Source organism: Homalodisca vitripennis, chromosome 4, assembly GCF_021130785.1.
Source record: "Homalodisca vitripennis isolate AUS2020 chromosome 4, UT_GWSS_2.1, whole genome shotgun sequence".
Lineage (NCBI taxonomy): Eukaryota > Metazoa > Arthropoda > Insecta > Hemiptera > Cicadellidae > Homalodisca > Homalodisca vitripennis.
The window spans coordinates 26,910,254-26,932,687 of record NC_060210.1 but is presented as its reverse complement, the minus strand read 5'-3'; the positions used below and the strand labels follow the sequence as shown (position 1 = coordinate 26,932,687).

The 22,434-nt window shown below is 31.9% G+C and overlaps 1 protein-coding gene across 3 annotated transcripts in view; it reads right to left on the bottom strand.

Moving 5' to 3' along the window:
- Window positions 1-22,434, bottom strand: part of LOC124359072 (N-acetyl-D-glucosamine kinase) — a 71,231-nt gene that overhangs the window by 21,883 nt on the left and 26,914 nt on the right. For all 3 annotated transcript variants that reach the window (XM_046811482.1, XM_046811481.1, XM_046811483.1), the window contains exons 2-4: window positions 20,138-20,222; window positions 14,503-14,601; window positions 1,804-1,945 (exon numbers count right to left, since the gene is read on the bottom strand). In XM_046811482.1, the coding sequence (XP_046667438.1) occupies window positions 1,804-1,945; window positions 14,503-14,601; window positions 20,138-20,222 (326 nt within the window). The remainder of the gene's footprint in view (window positions 1-1,803; window positions 1,946-14,502; window positions 14,602-20,137; window positions 20,223-22,434) is intronic.

Sequence of the window (22,434 nt, the reverse complement as noted above, 5' to 3'; positions counted from 1 at the left end):
TACGATATTCAAATATTCACGGAGAATTGGGAAACAGTGAAGTGAAAAAACATGTGTTGTCGGAGTTGTGCTTTATTTAATTAATAGTAGAAAAATAAATTAACTTTACACGGGAACAAATTCATATAATTAAATTGGGTCAAACACAAGTAAAATTCATTTTTATTAAAAGTACTAAATATAATGAGGCAAACAAGCTAATTTGGGAGGTTGAGACAAATTGAGTGTTAAAGGAACAATGACCTCAGAAACCACATGTTGTGAAAATTTAAATAAAAAATTGATAGATAAATGGGTAAATAGAAAACTTAAATTGTTAAATTATAGTGGACGTGATGGAGTTCCGTATTTATTAACAATAAATTAGATTAAATTAAAGCATGAAGACACTGATTTGAACGAGAGTGGAGGGGGGCATTGTCCTAGACACTACGCTGCAATCTGGTATTCCTTATTCTGACAAGATATCTTAAGCGAAACAGACATAGGAGAGATGCTCCCGATAGTGACGTGGACAAATTGTTCATTTAAAGTAAAAATTTACTAAAATTACAAGGGGGGAGTTTAATACAGGGAGGGATATAGCATTTATTAAATAAATTTACATAAAAAACAAAGCAAAATCAGTGAAATTAAGTTATAAATGGTGTGCAAATAAATCTAAATAACAAAGTGAGTTTCTTTTACTTCATATCTATCCCATCAGCCGAGAAAATTGGTAAGTTTCAATATAAGTTATAGCCAGGAAACATTATACTCGCAAAATTTAAAACCTTTTAAATAAATTAGTCAATGACGTACATTAAAATGCCATTTTGGTACAATTAAAATTTGTATTAAATCAGTGACAATCCAGAAAGTACTGTGAACACTTTTAAACATACAATTAACCAATCATCTTTATCTTCAAAATTCAACACAGTGAGTTTTTGATCTACTCAAGGATTTAGCCTACTTGGCCCACGACACATTCTGTAACCAACGTGGGGCACTACACTTTAACTGAACCGGAGCATATGTCACAACCAATTCAAAATCTAAGCAGCATCACATGGGGCAACTACACATTATAAAAACTAAAACTGTTCTCCACTGGTTGGATTTTTTTATATTTTTATAAATACCTTTAATTTATATATCCTATTATACATAAAAGAAAAAGAAACTCAATTTGAAACACATTGTACACACAATGAATATGGCACTAGGCCAAATAACCTTTATTAATATTACAACAGCCATAAATACTGGCAACTAAAATTATTTAAAAAGCAGGCTCCTTCGGCAAGGTTTAAGGTTTAAATTGACCATGTCGAAGTGGCAAAAGCTTAAAGAATTCTATATTATTAGAGAAGTACATATGAATACCTGCAAAGAAGAAATTAAGAATACTCCACAGTTTATTTCAATTTTAAATTTCTTGTTTCTGTGCAATATTCTGGATTTTTAATTTGTTTCACATACTTTGTATGACTAGCAACATCTATATAACAAATCTAGGTAAAATATTATTTTAACAAATTCCACTGTAATATTTTTATGAATTATGGCCAATAAATTTCTGATTTCCAAAATTAACTAAAGATATATAAGATGAGATAAAGTACTGGGAATAAGTCAATCAGCAGACCAGCATGTTAACCTGGGGCAATCATGCAAGCAAAATTCATACACACACACACACGCACGCACGCACACACGCGTGCGCGCACACACACACACACACAATATTCCACTGGCATATTACCTGTTATATAATACAACTAAATTACTACTAATAAATGAGTGAAATAAGAGTCATACCCTCTTCGTGGGCCACTATGACAGGTGCAACTGTATCACTCCATACAACATAATGGTTACTCATATGTGGATATTTGGCTGCCATGCCTGCCTTCATCTCCTCACAGGTCTCCTCACCTTCACACCCACTCAAGCTCAGTCCCTTCAACAACATTACAACAAATAAGCAAATAAAAAAGCCATACCCTCCTCATCAGCCACCATGACAGATGCCACTCAACAAAATGTAGTGGTTACTCATATGTGGATATTTGGCTGCCATGTCTGACTTCATCTCCTCACCCTCAGACCCACTCAAGCTCAGTTCATTCAATAACAGTACAATATATAAACAAATACAGAAAGCCATAGTCTCCTCAAGGGCCACTATGTCAGGTACCACTGTGTCACACAACATAGGAGTCGGATATGTAGGGATACTTGGCTGTCATGTCTGCCTTTATCACTTCACAGGTCTCCTCACCCTCAGACCCACTCAAGCTCAGTTCCTTCAATAACAGTACAATAGATAAACACATACAGAAAGCCATAGTCTCCTCAAGGGCCACTATGTCAGGTACCACTGTGTCACACAACATAGGAGTCGGATATGTAGGGATACTTGGCTGTTATGTCTGCCTCCATCACTTCACAGGTCTCCCACCCTCTTAACTCACTCAGCCTTCAACAACATTACAGACTAGTGTATTGTAATATGAATAAAAATACACATAACAATGTCACATAAACTATAAAAGGCCATTTGCTTCATTAAAATACATATGATTTCAACAGAGTAATGTCATAATTCTCTAACACTACAATAGGCCTTGTGTTCAGTAATAGTAGTCCATAAATTTCTTCATATTTTTATTGAAATAGAATGTTTCTTTATCTAAAGATCTTCATGTTTTTAAGCCTGATACATTGTGCAATTGGGCCTAACAATTTAACTTGAAACAATACTATAAAGTTTAAAATTAGTACAATTAACTCTAACAATATAATGTTAGGAGAAAAATGTAATAAATTTTTAAGGCAGATATCGTGTACACGCTAAACAATAACTCATTGATATTTGGTTAGTTATTTGATATAGGTCAATGCTCTAGGCCAGTTATCTCACTCTGGAGCCTTATTATCTCATTTTTAATTAGACAGTCAGCACATACATTACTGAGCCTTAATTCCAAAATAAATTCACAATTACTAATAAATTATTGAATGTTGTGGTTAAATAACATTCAAAAGTTAGTAAAATTTCATCATAGAGGAATAATATAAGATTAAACCCGTGAAACTATAATAAAGCTGGTTTTTCAACAACATGCAATGTTTGCCATCTTGAAATGTGTATTGGACTGTATAAAATAATGTGTGGCCTTATAATGATTAAAAAACACACAAACACAGAGTGAAGATGGAGGGGAGTGAAGCAACACTCATACAGCACAACTATGCCTACACTCTCAACTTCATTTCAGTTTGTTATTATACTTTGTTATACATTTGAATTTTATTCATTTATTTATATTCATACATGTTTATATTTATATTGTAATTTTAAATATTAAAAAATTAAAATAAAGAAATAAAATAAAATTAATTAGGCCTACATTTCTTGATTTTTATCAATTTTTTATCATTAGAAAATTATAAACTTAAATAGCAATGTAACAAAACTATCTTATGCTACGTGAACTTATGGAAGAATAATTTCAAGAATTTTAGCTGGTAAATGTAGGTTAAAATTTTAATAAAACTATTACTATTTTATACTTATGTAAATCCTAATACATGCTACATCTATAAAAACATTTTTTGACCTATGCTAACCTAAAATGTTTGCAATTAAACAATTGAGAAAGAGAGAAAGTATGAGAGTAAGTAAGGTCACCTGAAATTCCACCAATCAAGCATTTAGATGAGAGGGAAGTGAAGATGTCTTCAAGTATAAGTCAACTATTTTCTGATTTCTTCTGCTCCGTCTTCTCTCCACCTTCTCTCATTGATCCAGTTCACCTCTTCGCCAGTTACGACTGCTTAAGCAGCTTCAGAGTAACCGAGGAGGAAGTTATATTCAAGCTTGAACGATTGGATGCTGCAAAGGGAGCTGGCCCTGACAATATTCCTCCGTCTTTACTTAAGTACTGCCGTACTCTCCTTGCAAAGCCTCTGTTAGCTTTTTTAAACGAATCTATTGAAAAAGGTATTTTTCCTAGGACTCTGAAGAAGGGCTTTATTATTCCTCTTCACGAGGCCAACGATCCCTGCAATATAAGAAATTACAGGCCCATAACTATTCTATCTGCTATTTGTAAATTGTCTGAGAGCTTCGTCGTCGATAAGCTTAATCCTCTCATATCAAAAGTAGTCCATCCATCTCAGCGTGGCTTCATTAGTGGAAAATCGACTGTAACTAATCTTCTGATTTTTCAAGAATATGTTCTAACCGCCTTCCGCAAGAGCAAACAAGTCGACGCAGTGTATATTGACATGGGGAAGGCATTCAACAAGGTTGATCACTCCATTCCTACGTCGAAGTTGAAGAGTTACGGTATATCTAACCCGTTACTGTCATGGATCTCTAGCTACTTATGTGACCATTCGCTCATCGTCAAAGTTGGCTCCTATTCTTCTTCTCAATTTTCTCCAACTTCAGGGGTCCCGCAAGGTTCTTTACTAGGTCCTCGTTTCTTCAACGTTTTTGTGAACGATCTTCTTGGGGTGGTGAGTGTGAACGCCCTGCAGTTTGCTGACGACCTGAAGATATTTACAGAGATAGTATCACCTGGTGACTTTCTGAAGATTCAAGAAAGTTTATCTTCTATTGAAGAACAGTGTACTGGAAATAATAAGTCTATAAATCCAAGCAAATACTCTGCCGTTACCTTCCATAGAATCAAATTTCCGGCTTTTCATCCTTATCGCAAGGCTAACACTCTTGTTACAAGATCTAACAGCATAAAGGACTTGGGCGTTCGATTTGACAAGGATCTGGAGCTTTCCCTTCACATAGATCATGTCTGCAACCAAGCAAACCGAATGTTTGGATTCATCTCTAGATTGTCTAAAGGCATACACAGTCCGGCTGCTCTTCTCTCTGTACTGCTCCCTTGTAAGACCCATCGCAGAATACGCAAGTCCAGTGTGGTCCCCCTACACTATCGGCTCCCAGATGAGATTAGAGACTTAAAAGGCGCAGATTCATTCGGCTGGTTGGGGTTGGACTTGGATATGGCTACCTGTATGTTCCCGTTGACGACATCGCCAGAGATCTCCACCTACCATCTCTCCCCCGGCGACGTGAAGTGGCTGATGTTCTGCTTCTTTGAAGATTGTTAATGGCCAGGTGCAGTGCCCAGATCTCCTTGCCGAGATTGACTTTAGAGTTCCCTCCGCTAACACTACATCTCGAGGACTTCTTCGTCGCAGGCATCACTCTACCAACTTTGATTACAATACTCCTTTGGCAAGATTTGCTCGATCGGGTAATCGAATTGTATGTGAATGCAATATTTTCTGGGACAATATCCATTGTATCCGTCACCATACTTTAACTGCGTTTTCCTCTAAGTGCATTTCTAGTTGGCCTATTATGTTAACTCTTTACCTAATTTGAATAGTATTTAATTTAAATACTTCATGTTAGTTCCTTGGATAGAATGCATGGTTATGTTTTATGCTATTTTACGTTTTAGATATTTATTTTTATTAATCAATTATATTTTTATATGAAAGTTAAAATTTGTTGTCCTAGACAGGCTGCATTGTTGTTACCGTACAATTTTTTATGGAATTTTTTTATGTTGCTACCGTAAAATTTGGGGGGTGTTAAATAATGCAAAAGTGTTGTGATCTTAAAATAAAATGGTTTATCCTGTTTCAGGGAATGATTTCAAGATGTTTAATTTAAATATGAGAAGTTTAAGGAAACACTTTGACAAACTAATTGTCTACTTGAACAGTTGGCTTTTTCATATAACATTATATTCTTAACAGAGGTAACGGCGTTCGAAGAACATCGTTATCAGCTGCCAGGATACGACATGATATTCCAACCCATGCCAAACAACCAGGCGGGCGGCGTTGTGGTGTGCATGGATGTTGACCGTCGCCACACTCACAGCTGTTATCTGTTCACTACATCGGAGCTCAACGTTACCTTTTACTTCTCTGTTGATAATCATCTTGTTCAATTTTCACTTTTTGCAATGTATAGGCAATGTAAATTTAGTTTTAATCAGTTTAAAAATGATTTTGAGGTTATTTTAAGTATATCCTGTAATCCTACTATTATAATAGGTGATATTAATATTTGCTTATTGAAGGATAAAGGCTCTTGGAGGGATTATTTAAACTTAATCTCGTGTTATGGCTTTGAAAGTTTAATAAATAAACCTACTAGAATATTTAATAACTGTATATCCTGTATAGATCATATACTTGTGAGAAACTCAAAAGAAATCAAATTTGACAGTTGTGTCATCTGTTATAATGAGCTGGATATAACAGATCATTACGCTTTGGATTTAAGGTTGTTGGGAGTTGACAAGCAAAGATCAAAAATAATATTTTGTTCCGTTTTGGATAGTAAAATGCTCAAAAGACAATTGCATTTGACTGACTGGAGTTCAATTTTTGGTAATAATGATGTAAATTTCACTGTCTCGAACTTTTATAAAGTCTTTGGCGATTGTGTCAATGCATCAAGTACTTTGAAAAAAATAAATAGCAATAATAGGAAAAGAAAGAATGGTTTACAGATTACGTTATTAACTTAGTACATGAAAAGAACCGACTATTTGAAATTTAAAAAAAAGACAGGGACAATTTAGAGAAAAGAAATTCATATAAAAGTTATTCACGACATGTAGCAAGGCAGTTAAAGAGAGCCAAGTTTACTTACTTTTCAAAATTGATTAGCAACTGTAATGGTGACTCAAAAAAGTACTGGGATGTAATAAAAAAAATTGTAAAGGGAAACAAAAATTCTTTAAATAATATCCAAGTGGGAGGATGTGGTGTTGAATGTTAATGGTAACAAAATAATTGTAGCTAATGAGTTTAACTCATATTTTACAAGTATTATTCCGAGTCTGAGATCTGAAGCTTTTGGTTGTGATTTAATGATAATATTTCAGAATGTAATGTGCACCTTGAAGGCCTTGATAAAGTGGTAAATACCATTAAATCACTAAAAAATAAAGTTAGTAGTGGGGTTGATGGTATAAGTAGCGGAACAAATAAGGAAAATATGGATATTTTTTACATATTTTTAGGGAATCTTTAAATTTAGGAATTTTTCCTGATAGTTTTAAGGTAGCTATTGTAGTACCAATTTATAAGACAGGTGTTGTCTCTAGTGTTTCATCATACCATCTGATCTCTATAATAAACACAATAGCAAAGTATTTGAACTAGTAATAAAAACCAAGTTACTAGATTACTTTTTTGAGAGGTGCCTGTTCTCCAGAAATCAGTTTGGCATTCTGAAGGAGAGGGGGACAGATATAGCCATAGATAAACATATAAGTTGCATTACTAACTCAATATCAATAAAAATAAGTACACACTTGCAATTTACTTGGATATGCAGAAGGCATTTGATGCTTTGGATATTAATATATTAATAAATTAATTAAGATTGTATGGTATAGTAGGTAACACACTAAAGTGGTTGGAATTCTTTTGTTATCATAGACAGGATGTCAAGGTGAACAATGTTTTGATTGATACAATGTACTTGTGCTATGGCACACCACAAGGGTGGGTTTTAGGGCCTATAATGTTTTTAGTACACATAAATGATATGTTAAGTCCGAATTTTAATTGCTTATACCGATGACACAGCTTTGGTGTGCTCAACTTATAACAGAGACTCATTAAAATACAAAATTCATAAAGATTTAGAACAAATCTCTGCTTGGCTAATTCAAAATAAGTTACTCATTAACTTATCAAAATCGAAGTGCATGTTTTTTTACTGTGATATTTCTAAGGGAAACCTAAAAAATACCTTTGATTTGGTTTGCCATTAACACCAATGTTTGTAATCTTGTACATGTGAAAATATTGAAATAGTTGCATCTGTTAAGTATCTAGGGCTTCATGTTGACCAATACTTAAAATGGGATCAGCACGCTAATTACCTGTCAAAAAAACTAAATAAGATTAACTACGGGTTGTACCATATAACAAATTTTGTTGGTGGTGACCATTTACGAACTCTACTTGTCGTGGTTTGAGAGTACCCTGAGGTATGGTTTAATTCATTATGGAGGAACCTACCCAACCATAATCAGGAATATCATAATGAGACATGCACTGCGCACAGTTTATGGGTTAAGGCGGATGGAGACCATGGGTTATTTGTTTTATGAACATAATATTTTGAAATTTGAACCGTTACATGTTTATAGTGTTGTAATGCATGTTTACAAATATTTACAACAATATAAGTTTAGAGAAATGAATAGAGTAACTCGCAGTACACAATACATGTTTCTTGAAACACCATTTTTTGTAAAGGAAGTTTGTAGAAAACAACTATGTTATCAGGGACCTAGATTGTTAAATTCAATAGTGCAGTATTATGGAAACAGCATAATATTTTAAGCTAAGCCTAAAGTGAAAATGAAGGTAATATCTTTTGTAGTTAACACAATTTAATGATATAAATATGGGTTTTTTGAGAGCAAACTGGTTTTTTTTTCAAACTTACAATACTTGATACAAAATTATATGTGAATTATTTTCTTTGCATATTTGCGGTTCTAGTCAAAGTTGTTGCGTTGTTCACTTTGGCCTTGTTGTTTTATTTGTTATACTGTTTTTTTTATAGATATATTTTATGGATTATATAATATTTATTTTTGTATAGGCTACTTGAGGAAGTTTATTGTAGTTGTTGTTATTTGTTGCACTATCGATAAAGATATATTTGTTGCTAAACCTTATTGTTATTTGTTATCGATTATGAAGTTTATAATTGCTGTTACCATGTTATATTTTTTATATCATATAATAATTATTTGTATATCATGCTATAGCTGTGGTAAATCACGTCATTACTGTCGTAAGGACATTGTATAAATTAATAGTTTATATAGTACATGTATAATAATTACTTCAATCCCACACGCAACCTATGAGCTGCATGGGAACTTTAGAAAAATGTATTGTGTGTTATTCCTGAATAAAGATGATTAATTGAACTTGAACTTATATCTATATACTGTGTTGCACAATGTAGTCACTTAATAGCAACTGCATGTCTTCTTCAAACTTGCAAATTTGTATCATTTATAAGTTAGCATATTTATTAATTAATATTTATATAAGTATTGTCATTTTGCTAACTTGTATTATGCATGTACTTATTGTAATCAATTGTAGTATTGGCTGCTGCCGTTGGAAATAAATAAATATACCAGGTATCCTTAAAATCCACCTCCAGATTTTACAGTCACATTTTGTAATATCTAATAATATACCTTGAAGACGTCATGATGGATTTTAAAGTTAATCCTCCACTCAAAAATGGACAATAATTTCAAATGGAATTTCTCAACATTTCAAATTAAAGGCATTGATGAGAAGAAACTAGTGACACCAAGAAAACCACTTGAATGAAATATTTGACCACTATTTTTAAAATCAATTCAACCAAGGCAAACTTCTAACTTTAATTTGATTTTATGTTAGATACAGTCAATTTAGAGACTTTGTCACTAATCTTCTTTGATTGCAACCTTCAAAAATTGGTGGTGCAAGACAGGATTAAGCCGAGTGTTAACTTGTTGAATGCGGCAGATATCATATAGTGTGCACATGTAGTTCAATTAAATTATGTCTTTATTTAAAATACATTTGTATAAGTATAAGTATGTTTTTGCAATAAACAATTTGACTTTGAATTATATTTTTGTTTTATTTCTCTCCTGGTGATTTTTGGAATATATGTTTAATTTTAAAAAAGAGGTTATGATAACAAAGTTAGTTGAACTTTCATAACATTTCTTAATAATGTTTAATAATGTACAGTGTCATCGAAAAATAATGCCTAAATTTAATAAAATTACAACATCAAAACCTTTCCTGTTAAATGAGTAATTCTTTCACTGGACGATAACTGGTGAATGCAAGTTTTGTTTTTAGTTCGTCTGATTGTGTTTCCCTGTCTTTGTGATGCGCAGACAAGCTGTGCAATCGTCAAGGTCAGCCGGCCACAGACGCACCGCCGCTCAGTACGATGTTGACCGTGCAACAAAAAGCACAGTGCGTGATTTGGTACGCAGAGTCAGTCAATTGTCAGTGTACAGCGGCTCTTTCGGAGAACATATCCGGGTCAAACAGCACCTGATAACAAAGCTATCGTTCGATGGTTTAGCCAGTTTAGGGAAACAGGGACCGTCGGCAAAAAATCTAGACCAGGCCGACCAAGAACATCAGAAGAGAATGTTGAGCGTATCCGGCAATCTTGTGTTAGGAGCCCAAAAAAATCCATTGCTCGACGAAGTCTTCAACTAAACATTCCAAAAACAACAATACAAAATGTACTGCACAAACGGCTAAGACTTCATGCGTATAAAATTCAGATAAAACAGCAAATAAAACCTACCGACCGCCCTAAACGAACTGAATTTGCAAGTTTTATGTTAAATGAAATTGATGATAATCCAAATTTTCTACAGAGAGTGTTGTTTAGTGATGAAGCTACGTTTCACATAAATGGATGTGTAAATCGTCACAATTGCCGTGTATGGGGATCGCAAAAGCCAAACGAAATCCACGAGTATGTGCGTGATTCTTCCAAACTCAATGTGTGGTGCGCGTTATTTCATGACAAAGTTATTGGACCTTTCTTTTTTGTAGAAAAAACCATTACAGGTCTAGTTTACCTGGACATGCTTGAACTGTTTGTGTTCCCCCAATTAGACGATATCGAACAACAGACTGGACAGCGAATCATTTTTATGCAAGATGGGGCTCCACCTCACTACCATCGCGAGGTACGCGCTGCACTAAACGCACGCTTCCCAAACGGTTGGATTGGTAGAGCAGCCCCCATTTCATGGCCTCCTAGAAGTCCTGATCTTACCCCTTTGGATTTCTTTTTCTGGGGGTACATAAAAAATACAGTTTACGCAGAAAAGATTCGGGATTTGGACCACCTTCGGGAGCGAATTTCTTCCGCAATCTTAACTGTTACGCCAGATATGATTGGACGCACGTGGCAGGAAGTTGACTACAGACTTGATATCTGCAGGGTGCTGAACGGTGCTCACATTGAAACATACTAAGGTATGAAAAAAAAATTATTTCTTTCCGCACATTTTAAGACTACAACCTTTAAATTACCTTTAATAGTTTTTTTATGACAGTTATGTAAAATTTAGGCATTATTTTTTGATGAACCTGTATTGTAAAATAAATTATTTAAATCCATAAAAATAAGATCACTACTTCTTAATTTAATTTTTCCTATAATTTTCAGTATTAGTTAATGTAAACTTCCTGAAGGCTCAGTGTTATTCCATGAGCTTACATACATCCAAATTATGCTCATAGCAATTGTAGGATTTCTGGTAAGTCATATAAATTCAAATTTCCTTATAATTATTCAAATGTACCTAACATTCAAACACTGGAAAATTTGCCACTACACCGCTTTTCATCTTATATTTACTACAGAACATTATTTATAACAAATAACGTTTAATGTGTCAAAGGCATATTTTTAGTGCTAAAGGTTAGCCATTATTAGTTAGACTATGTAAAAGGGCTTTTTAACATAAAATTCAAGATTGTTTTTAGTATAATTTTTTCTTGTGTTATACAAGGTGTGGATATTAAATAAGAGACTGATGCTGCTGCGGATTAAGGAGGCAAGTATCAACCGCTGTTTAGTGTAAACTTTTCTCTTTAGTATGCAGCTAGTCTTGCTTCTGTAAAAAACACTGTTTAGTCAGGACCTACATTTGTGTTATTGCTGGTTTTTGTTTTGCCAGATAAAATAATTAGTGTAATAGTACAGCAACAAATTATTGTGAAATTTCACTTTAAAATTGGAAAAACTGCTACTGAAACTTACAATTTACTAAAAGAAGTGTATGGCGGTGAATGTTTATTGCGGGCACCCGATTTTGAATGGTTTAAGCATTTTAAAGAAAGGCAGAGAAGACGTTGAAGATTTGCGGCCGGGTCACCCTTAAACATTAAAAATGAAGGAAAATGTTGAAAAAGTCGGTAATTTGATTCGGTCAGACCATCGATTAACTATTCGTGCAATTGGTCAAACTGTAGGTACCGTATTGATAAAGAATGTGTATGGCAAATTTTACATAACAATTTTGACATTAAAAAAGTGTGTGCCAAAATGATGCCTAATATTCTAACATTTAAAGAACAAGAAGCTTACAAAAATGTTTGTATTAAAACTTTGTACGCAATTGATAACAACCCAAACTTTTTACAAACAATAATAACATGTGACTAAACGTGGTTTTTTAACTTATGATTCGGAAACAAAACACCAATCCATGCACTCAAAGAGTCCAACTTCACCGAGAGCCAAAAAAGCTTGAATGAGCAAGTCAAAATTTAAAGCAATGATGGTTTTTTTATATATATCCTTGGGGATGTGTACCCTCACTGGGTTCCTGAAGGTCAAAAAATTAATCAATATTACTACCTTGAGTTACTTTCTAAACAACATCAAAGAATAAGAAAAAAAAAAACACTTAAGTGTGGAAGGATAAACCAAGACAACGCCTCAGCTCATTCTGCGTTATCTGTCAAGAGTTTCCTATCCAAGTACAGCATTCCAATGTTAGAAAATCCATCTTATTCACCAGATCTTGCACCATGTGACTTCTACCTGTTCCCTAAGGTGAAATCTGCATTAAAAGGGACAAGATTTGAGTCTGTGGAAATTGTAAAAGACAAAGCACCATGTGTACTGAAGGAGCTGACAGAAGATGACATCCAGCACTGTTTCCAACAATGGAAAATTCGCATGGAGCCTTGTAGGCATAGAGAAGGAGGGTATATTGACCGTGACAATAAGAGATTGTGTATTTAAAAAAAAAACATTTTGTCAACGTCAGTATTGTTATAATTAACATAATATAAATAAACTTTTAACACTTTTTAACTTTTTATTTTTATTACACTATGTACATTTCGGAATCATTGATTCCATCTTCAGGTACGAATGAGGTTAAGTTAATTATAAAATAAATAATTAAAATCAATTTGTCATGTGTTTTTTACTACCTTGGTGGCTAAATTTGTTGTATTTAATTTTATGTGAGATCATTGTATATTGTTTAAGAGTCTATCGAATAATAAATTTTTTGTTAGAAAGTCTTTGTCATTTAATAATATATTATGATTAATTTTGGCACTTTTGTAAATTTTAAAATGTTCCAAAGTGGATAATAAGCAACTTTTTTTGCTTGTGTGTAAAATTTCAAGATTGTTTTCGATGTTAGTGTATGTATGGCCGGTGTTATTTAAATGGTCTGCATATTTTGAACTTGATGATGTTTTCAATGCTTTTATGTGTTCATTAAATCTAATTTTGAATGATCGGCCGGTTTGTCCAATATAGTGGGATTGACAATCGTTGCAATTTAATTTGTATACTCCACTATTGTTGAATTTTAAATTTTGATTTTGGTTTGTTGAATTGCTTTTGTTTTTGATTAAAAGTCCAAGGTTGTTCGATGTTTTAAATGCCAATTGATATCCTTGTTTATAAAATGATTTGTTAATTTTGTGACAATGTTTACCAAGGTAGTCTGTAACATTGTTTACCAGACTTGTGCTCGCATTCACTTGTAATCTGATTTTACAACCAGATCGCAGTAGCCACCTGTTAGAAGCCACTGGCTCAAGGTCGCGTCGCACACGCATCGCTTTGCTGTCAGAATATGCCGCCACATTATACTGGCCATTCCTTGTATACTGCATACTGTGGTCATATTTATCTTGTGAGAGGGGCATATTTGTTGAGCAACCATCTAGTTTGTTACTGTTGTCCAAATGGCAGACAATATTGAGTCTGCCATAGTGAGGAAATAAGACAATTGATTTTAAAAAGTACTGAAATATTGACTTAAGAACACGTAGTCCTTTTTTATTAAGCTTTCAAATGTATATAAAAATTGTTGTCAGAGATTTTAAAGATTTTAATTTTTTACTCCTTTTGGTAATTTTTTTTATTTCATCCATTACTCATTTTAGCCTATCAAAGGAGGACGTCAGAGGAGTAAAGGGTTAAAATTTCAATCATCCGCATTAAAAACTAATTCACTGTTACCCTCAAGCTGTGATATATGTTTAAGATAGCAGTAAAAGAGTACACCATATTTAAAAGTTAAAAAAAAAATTATAGTTACTCTGAAATCTTTGTTCATTCGGATGACTTATTTATACAAAAATCGTTTGTTGTATCAGCTCTGCCGGTTTTAGACTACTTCCGATCACTCAGTATAGAGCCGCAGTGAAGGGGTTAAAGATCTATCACTTATCTCTTACGACATTCATGTTTTGGGGAGGGGTAAATATTTTTTGAAGACAATTACCTTAGTGTAATTTAAATGTCATTCATATTTTACAAAAATTCTTTGGTTGAGCTTGAGTTAAGAGCAGTAAACTAATAATTATGTATTAATAAATTAATATATTCAAGAAAATATAAATTTTACCTACTAAAGTTCTTAAAGTTGTGTCTGGAGGCAGGTTGGCTTGTTTGAGAGCAGCAACAATCAGGTTATGGATCCTTTCATGGCACCCGTCCATACCCAGAAGCTAAAAGATAATACAAAGTATAACAAACATATTTTTATGCTGCAAGTTTTTTTGTCCTTATGCATCATACCTAATATCACTTACTCTTTTGTATGTTTTCGATAGGATTATTAGAGAAACACTTACTCAACAAGAGTAACCTTCTCCTTGTTGTATTGTTGTGTCAGTTTATCTTATCTCAATGGGCCTCCTGTTAGTGCAGTAGCCAGCCTCCTACAAAAATAGAAAGGCAGTTCGCTCTAGGGTAGAGAAATTTACCCTCTGTTTATAATATGTTTTGCATGATAAAAGTCTTACTGTTTTTCAGACTGCAGTTTGGAAAAGAATGACTCATTGAGGCTTGTCAGTGTCCATTCTTCTGTTTTTTTCCTTAAACCACTGTAAAAATGCCATATCACAATGTCACCAATACCAATCAGTTTCAAATATCTTATATGCAAGCATTAACAGTTTTGTTTATTAAACTTTAAGCATTAAGCTTTGTGGATTGTATAACACTGATAAAATAGTATTTGCAATGCATTATTTGGTGGTTTTAATTTATTATTAATTTATTTACTACTGGGGCAATACAAAAAATTAAAGTTTGATAGTAACTTTGTCTTTGCTATGTGTATTATACAGGGTGAGTTAGAAATATGGTAAAATATTTTAAGACGTGATTGTAGAGATAAAAATAAGAAAAAATTTTATATAAAGGTAGGTCCGGAAATGCTCCATTAGTGAGTAATGGCTGGCGAAAGATTCTGCTTTGTTTTCTGGTGAAATTAAGTGATTCTGAAATGTTTCGTTCTTACTTTTTAACTCAAATAAGGTGGATTTTTAAGAAAATCACCTGAAAAATCAAATAAAACCACTCTAGAGGTTGTAGTGTGAACAGTTTTTGAGAAAAAGTCATACTAATTAAATTAAATTCTCTACAATCTGTATTAGGAAAAACAATTTGTTATTGGCCATTTAACAATGTTATTTAACATCAAACATTTAAAACGGTATTTTTGTTATTAGATTTTTGGAAAATTTCATACTTTTTATTTGATTTTTCAGGTGATTTTCCTTATAAATCCACCTTATTTGAGTTAAAAAGTAAGAACAAAACATTTCAGAATCACTTAATTTCACCAGGTTAACTGAAAACAAAGCAAAATCTTTCGCCAGCCATTACTCACTAATGAAGCGTTTCCGGACCTACCTTTATATTACATGTTTTTCTTATTTTTAGCTCTACAATCACGTCTTAAAATATTTTACCATATTTCTGACTTACCCTGTATTACTGATTGAGCTCTGTATATTTAATATGTTCTAAAATTTACAAGCTAAAAATATATTTTAACTATGACCTAAAATTTTCTTATCTGGATAGACTATGAGCACAACAATAAATATAAAAAATGTATTAAGAAAATCTTGTTATTTTGAAGACTATAAATGTCAATAAAATATTTCAGTCCCTTTGATGAACTACGACTAAAAGTGTCAACAGCTGGTGTTTAGTGTCAGTTATATTTTAATTATTTTAATAAATATTATTATTTTTTCCCAAATTTAAAAATATTTCATAAAATTTTCCAATTTTCTTTTTCATAAGAATTAATCTTCAGTGAATGTTTATACTACTTTTAACTAGCAGAATTTTACTAAGAGTTTTATGCTTAGCAAACATATTTAGACAAGCTCCTTGTGGGCCACCTAAATGGGTTGCCCACAAGGATTGGGCTCCATGTGGGTGGCCCACGAGGAGCTGTACACATTTAGTGATTCATTTTTATTTACAAGAAGATTACAGGATTAAAATATCTAATTCTTACTTCTAATGGTCATACTCAAATGCAATACTCAAATGTTCTAACGAAAAACATATGCACTCCTTACATTTATAAATATACATATATTAAAAAACACACACATATATGACTAATACTAATGATTTTTTTATTTCAATTTTCCCAAAATCCCAACAGTACATTTTTGTCTATGGTATTTTTGTTTCAAATGATTTTTATATACTGGGTATCCAAAAATTACTTAAACTTCACTATTTGATTTATAAGATCAAAATAAGTAAGAAATGACACATAAAGTAAAGTTTTAATGGAAAAAACAAAGCACAAAACATAAAGTAAAGTCCAAACCTCCTGGGACTAGTTATCAAGGATCATGACTATTGTTAATTTGGATATGAGATGTAATCTTACAATCTTACAAGACAAATTCACAAAGGATAACAATATCCATGGGTACCAAACAAGACATGCATCCTTTGTGATTCCACAACATATTGGTCATTGCTTGTAATTTATTTTTTGAATGGCCCCTGTTCTGAACTTGATGTTCACGAATAAAGTTTCTCTACTCTTTTATAACCAACACCAATATTTTGTGTTTAGTGTTGGCAGTGCATGAATTACAGTGTTCAACTTCAATTGGTTAAACATGAAGCACTGATAAGATATCACCTGGCTCAACTGATAACCATAGAACAGCAGATCATTAAATCCTAATAATAACATTGTTGTGGTATAACAACAATATTGACAATTTCACTAGATAACATAAGCTTCTTATGCCAATACACTTACAAATAAATCCTTAAACTTCTCTTACAATTGCAAGTAAACCTTTTTTAAGATATATTAAATTATGAATATATGTTTGTACTGGATGTGTAATACATGTAAGTCTTTATTATAGTTTAATTCCCCTGTGCATTGTCCATATGTTTGAACATTGGTGTTCTTGCCTGTATATGTGTTAACAATTCGACTAATTTCTGACATTCAAAGTATGATTGTATTGGTGTATTTTATATTTTACTTTCTTTTATTAAATTTTGAAAACATAAACTATTAAATGTTATTGAAAGAGTAGCTCTTCTTATTGGAAAAATTATTTTCTATTATTTTTATAAAAGAAAACACATTATTGTCCAATAATTTTAATTTTTTCACACAACTTTCAACATCAAATATGCAGAACAGTCAAGGTCAAGAAATGCTTTCAGAAGGTCTTCATATTAAAACCACTAAAAATCCTCTTAATTAATTCGTTAAACTGATGATCATTACTTGTAAAGAATATCAAATTGCTCATGAACGAAGTATTATGCAGAAAACGAACAGTTTCAAATTCATGTTTACCACGTTTATATTGCTTACCTAAGATCCATAAGCCAAGAAAAAAAATGAGACCAATAGTATCATGTATTAACTCTCCCACTTACTTATTATACAAATGGTCATTTAAAAAATTTGCACAAACTCAAACTCAAACTCAAATAAATTTTATTTTCAAAAACAAATTTCCAACACTTGTACATGTTAAAGCATGAAAATTGACAGCACATAGAACAAAGTCTGTGCGTGCTGTCCAGTTCAAATCTAGAATGTACAAAGTATTAATAATAAAATAAGAAATGCTATATGTTAATGAAAAATAAATAAATAAAAACAGAAATGAACTAAAGGAAACTTTAACTAAAAAATAAAAACTTGACAGTCTATACATAATTTAAAGTATAACATTTAATCAGAATCACACAAAAATTCTAGAATAAGCTGTCTTAGCACGCATTTAAATCAAACACGGTAAAAACAAATGAAGATGGACAAACAAAAAATACATTATCTCAGAGACGATGACGCACGGATGACAGTGATGAGTGGAAGTTAATGACTGTATCGGTAAAGTTAGTAATAAGCAATGATTTCGTTGTTTTCATTGGTAACGGTAAGTGGGGGAGAGGAGGGCCTCAGCACCTCCAAGTTTTACTGTTAGAGACAGAAATCAGTTTATCAACATGACAAAATTTATTAAAATTACCAGTGAAGAATATTTAGTTTCATTTGACATTACTTCTTTGTATCCTAATGTCCCTATGAAATATACATTAAATATTATCAAGGAATGATTAATATCAATCGATTTAAAACAAGATGAAATTAAGGAATACATAATGTTAACTGATTTATGCATGTCTCAATCCACTTTTCAATTTGAAAATCAGTTTTATCAACAGATTGAAGAAACAACAGGAGAAACCCTTTATCATGTTTTATTGCAAACATTGTCCTAGAAAATTCTGAATTAAACACACAAAAAACATGACTAAAATTTACTTGTGAAATTGAAACAAATTCATCATTGCCATTTTTAGATGTATTAGTAAAAAGCAATAATGGCGACATAAAATGTGACATTTACAGGAAACTCATTTGCAAAACAACAGATACCTACCACACGATTTGAACCATCCACCCTCCCAAAAAAGAGCTGCTTTCCACACCATGATTAATAGATTACTTACACCTTTAAAAACGATAAGTATATGAAAGTACTAAGGAATATAAAAAGTGTTGCAGTTTTCAATGGATACTCAACTAAATTAAGTGACTGCTTATTAAAAAAACTAAAGAAGAATTTATCAAAAACATAAAGAACTACTTTAAAAAGTGAACAAGAAAGAAAGCAAAACTGGCAATCCATGAGTTATGATCCATTTTTTAAAGAAATAAAAAAAGTATTTATAAAAAATGTTGAACATAACTTTGTGCACAACAATTAATAAGATAAATAATCTAATTGGAAATCCAAAAGATAAAATTTTAGATGAAAAAATGTGGAATTAACAAAATTAACTGTGAACATTGTGATAAGCTTTACATTGGCCAGGTCCTAAAGAACCATTAAAAAAAATTTAAAGGACACGAAAGATATAATAAATACGGACAAACTCAAAAATAAGCTATTGCCAAACATGCATTAGAAACAATTCATACCTTTAAAAACTTCACATTATTAAAACAAGTACATAAACAAGAAGAACCCAACGCTTATGAAACATTATACAGTACATAAAAAACATAAAGATAAAATATTAAACAATGATTTTGGATCAATTAAAATTCACACTTCCTTTAGAATATAATTCTTTTTGACCTAAACTTTTATACATATATTAATAATTATTTCTTTCACTTTTAATCATACAAATCTTGTATTCAGCTGATAATTGTTTTAAATTGTGAAGTATTTATACTATTTCAAAGTGTTGTTACTTTACACCTAATGATAAATTTTAATTACTGGAAAATTGTGTTATCTTTTACAAAAATAATACAAAATATCAAATTTTATTTAGCTCATGAACATAAAAGTCAAACAAATCTTCATGTTGTGAAACTGTTACAGAAATAAATTTCTTATCAGATCCTCAAAAGCAGCAGGAAGTGACATGGTATCCCACTAACTCTTTAAAAGTTAATAGTAATTATCTCTTCGGACAAAACCCAATGAAGCGATGTGAGTAGGTCATCAATTCACTCTACACATATCAATGGTACTTACTAATAACTCTCTTAGTAGAAGATTCATGTATTTGGTGGCATAGTCACTCACTATGTAAACAATGGGAGTAGTAGGGATATGTGTTTTTAGAAATATAAACAAACATTTTTATCAATAATATAAAAATATTTGAATTTGAAACAATATTAGATCCAATAAACTAAGACTAAGAGTATTTAATAAATTTTACCCAGTGGTTAGTGTGTGGTCCTCTAACAAGTGCCAATTCCTCTCCTTGGGCATTGTAAAGGACGGCACAGGAATTGCTGGCACCTCTGCAATATTCAACGCTAGGATTAGATAATACAATATATTCTGAATACTAGCTATATTTAATTTTTTTAAAGGATTTAGCTTGTGTGGTAGTGAGAAGAGTACAGTCCTTCATAAACATTATAACTTTTTGTAATAATACAAACCACTAACAAGTAATTTATACTCTGACATGTCTTTGCTAATATGGACCTACTAACATAAATAGACTTGATTCTAATACTAGTAATACATGGCTAAATTACAACGTATAATTTCAATGATGAAACACAGAGTAAAACTGAATAGAACAATAGAACAGCTCCAATCATATATGTGCCTCAACTCTGTACTTAAAACTTCTGATTTCTTCTGATTTCTGATTAATTGATCCACCAAATATCCAATAACAACCACTAAGTAAAACTCTTAGATCCAAGCATAAAGGTGATCCGATCACCTCTATTACCTAACTAGTCCACCAATTAACCAATGGCAAACTACTCAGTAAAACTCTATTATTGTGCGGTACTTCTATTTAAATTTGAAAATAGAAATTTGCAGGTAGTCCATTTTGTGAACTGTAAATTTTGAAATTTTACTTTTGAAATCGGTTGAACAGAACAATCAGAATCCTTTTTTTGTTATTTCCTGTATTTATCGCTTAACTGTGTGTCATTGCCACACCACCGCAGCCACACAACATATTCTGGCATCAACAGTTCTTGAAAGTCACATAGCACATTACTTAAATACTGGTGAAATGCAGTTGACTGTTCCATTGCACGCCTGTCCAAGAACCAGGAAACTCTCTTATTATTGAAATTACATTATCCATCTCATAATTTTTTATTGTTAGCTATGGCAATTCACATTGTATGGTAACTTTGAAATTTGAAATAAAAGTATTCTATTTGATTAGTAAATGATTTTTCACTTACACTTTTTCACAACTGTTAGGTCATCTAGCTAGGTTACTTTAGCGACCAAGCAGCATGGCGCAGTGTCTGATATTACTAGTGTCATCACTTTACGCTACCTGTCCCTTCAGTACTGAATGTGAAATGCAAAATATTGTTATTGATAAAAAAACTATCTAACCAAAAACAAAAAACAAATAAATGATTTTGATTTTTCGTTGATAGTAACGGTGTATATGCTCACACAGCAGCTTGATGTTTTTGTTCACACAAAATATTTTTGACTCAAATTATTTTACATTTTATATCAAACAACTTTCCATTTTCAGTTATATATAGTTTTATAAATTAGTAAACAACATGATATTGAATGCTTTGATGACATGACTGGCTCTGTATTAGACATACTATGACATGTGACATCTGGACTAAGAGTCAAAATTATAAGTGTAAAAAATGTTTTAAGTTAAGTTAATTTTTTATTTAAATTTTATACTATAAATATATTCTTTGCTTAGGCAGATAGACAGACAGAAGATACATTTTTCCAGTCCTTGAGTTATAGGTTTCATTACATTTAACCAATAATTTAAATATTAGACATGTAAATATTACAATTAGTAAGTTAAAGCATTATTAATGATAACGCTACATCAAACTGAAGCTAGACAGTGGAGTGTTGTTGTTCTTAAAGCTGTTACTTTTTAATTGAACAGGTAGATTTGGGCTGTTAGTCTGTGAATCAAGGTATGTTCTATGAGAAATGGGTTTTGGCAAAATGCAATAATGCTAAAAGTAACATTTCTTTTCTGTTTTATTGACCTTATCTCTTTAATTATTTTTCTACATACCTGTATTTTTAATTCCCACTATGAAATAATTTCTTTAACCTGCAATATTGTTTCTGAAAAATGTATAGTAAATAATTTATTTTCATTTATATGAAAAGAATCCCAATAGACTGCAAATTACATGCTAAGTAAATATACAACTATCATAAGTAGATTTGGTTCAGTTGCCTTCAAAATATCCATGATTGCTACTGAGCTCTATAAGGTCACTTTAGAATCATCATTAATCTTCAACTTAGTATATTCAGACTAATCAAATCTTGAGCACTTTATAATGTAGAAAGTATGTCTGCCTGAATGACAAAATTAGATTGTTGTAATAAAAATTAGTATAATTTCACAACTAAATATTGTATTATAAAAATATATAAAATTTTATGTCAATTTTGTCGAAATCTGCTTATTGCAATTATTGAAATGATGGAAATATCTGGGATATTTTTACATTTTCTCCAATCACGGTC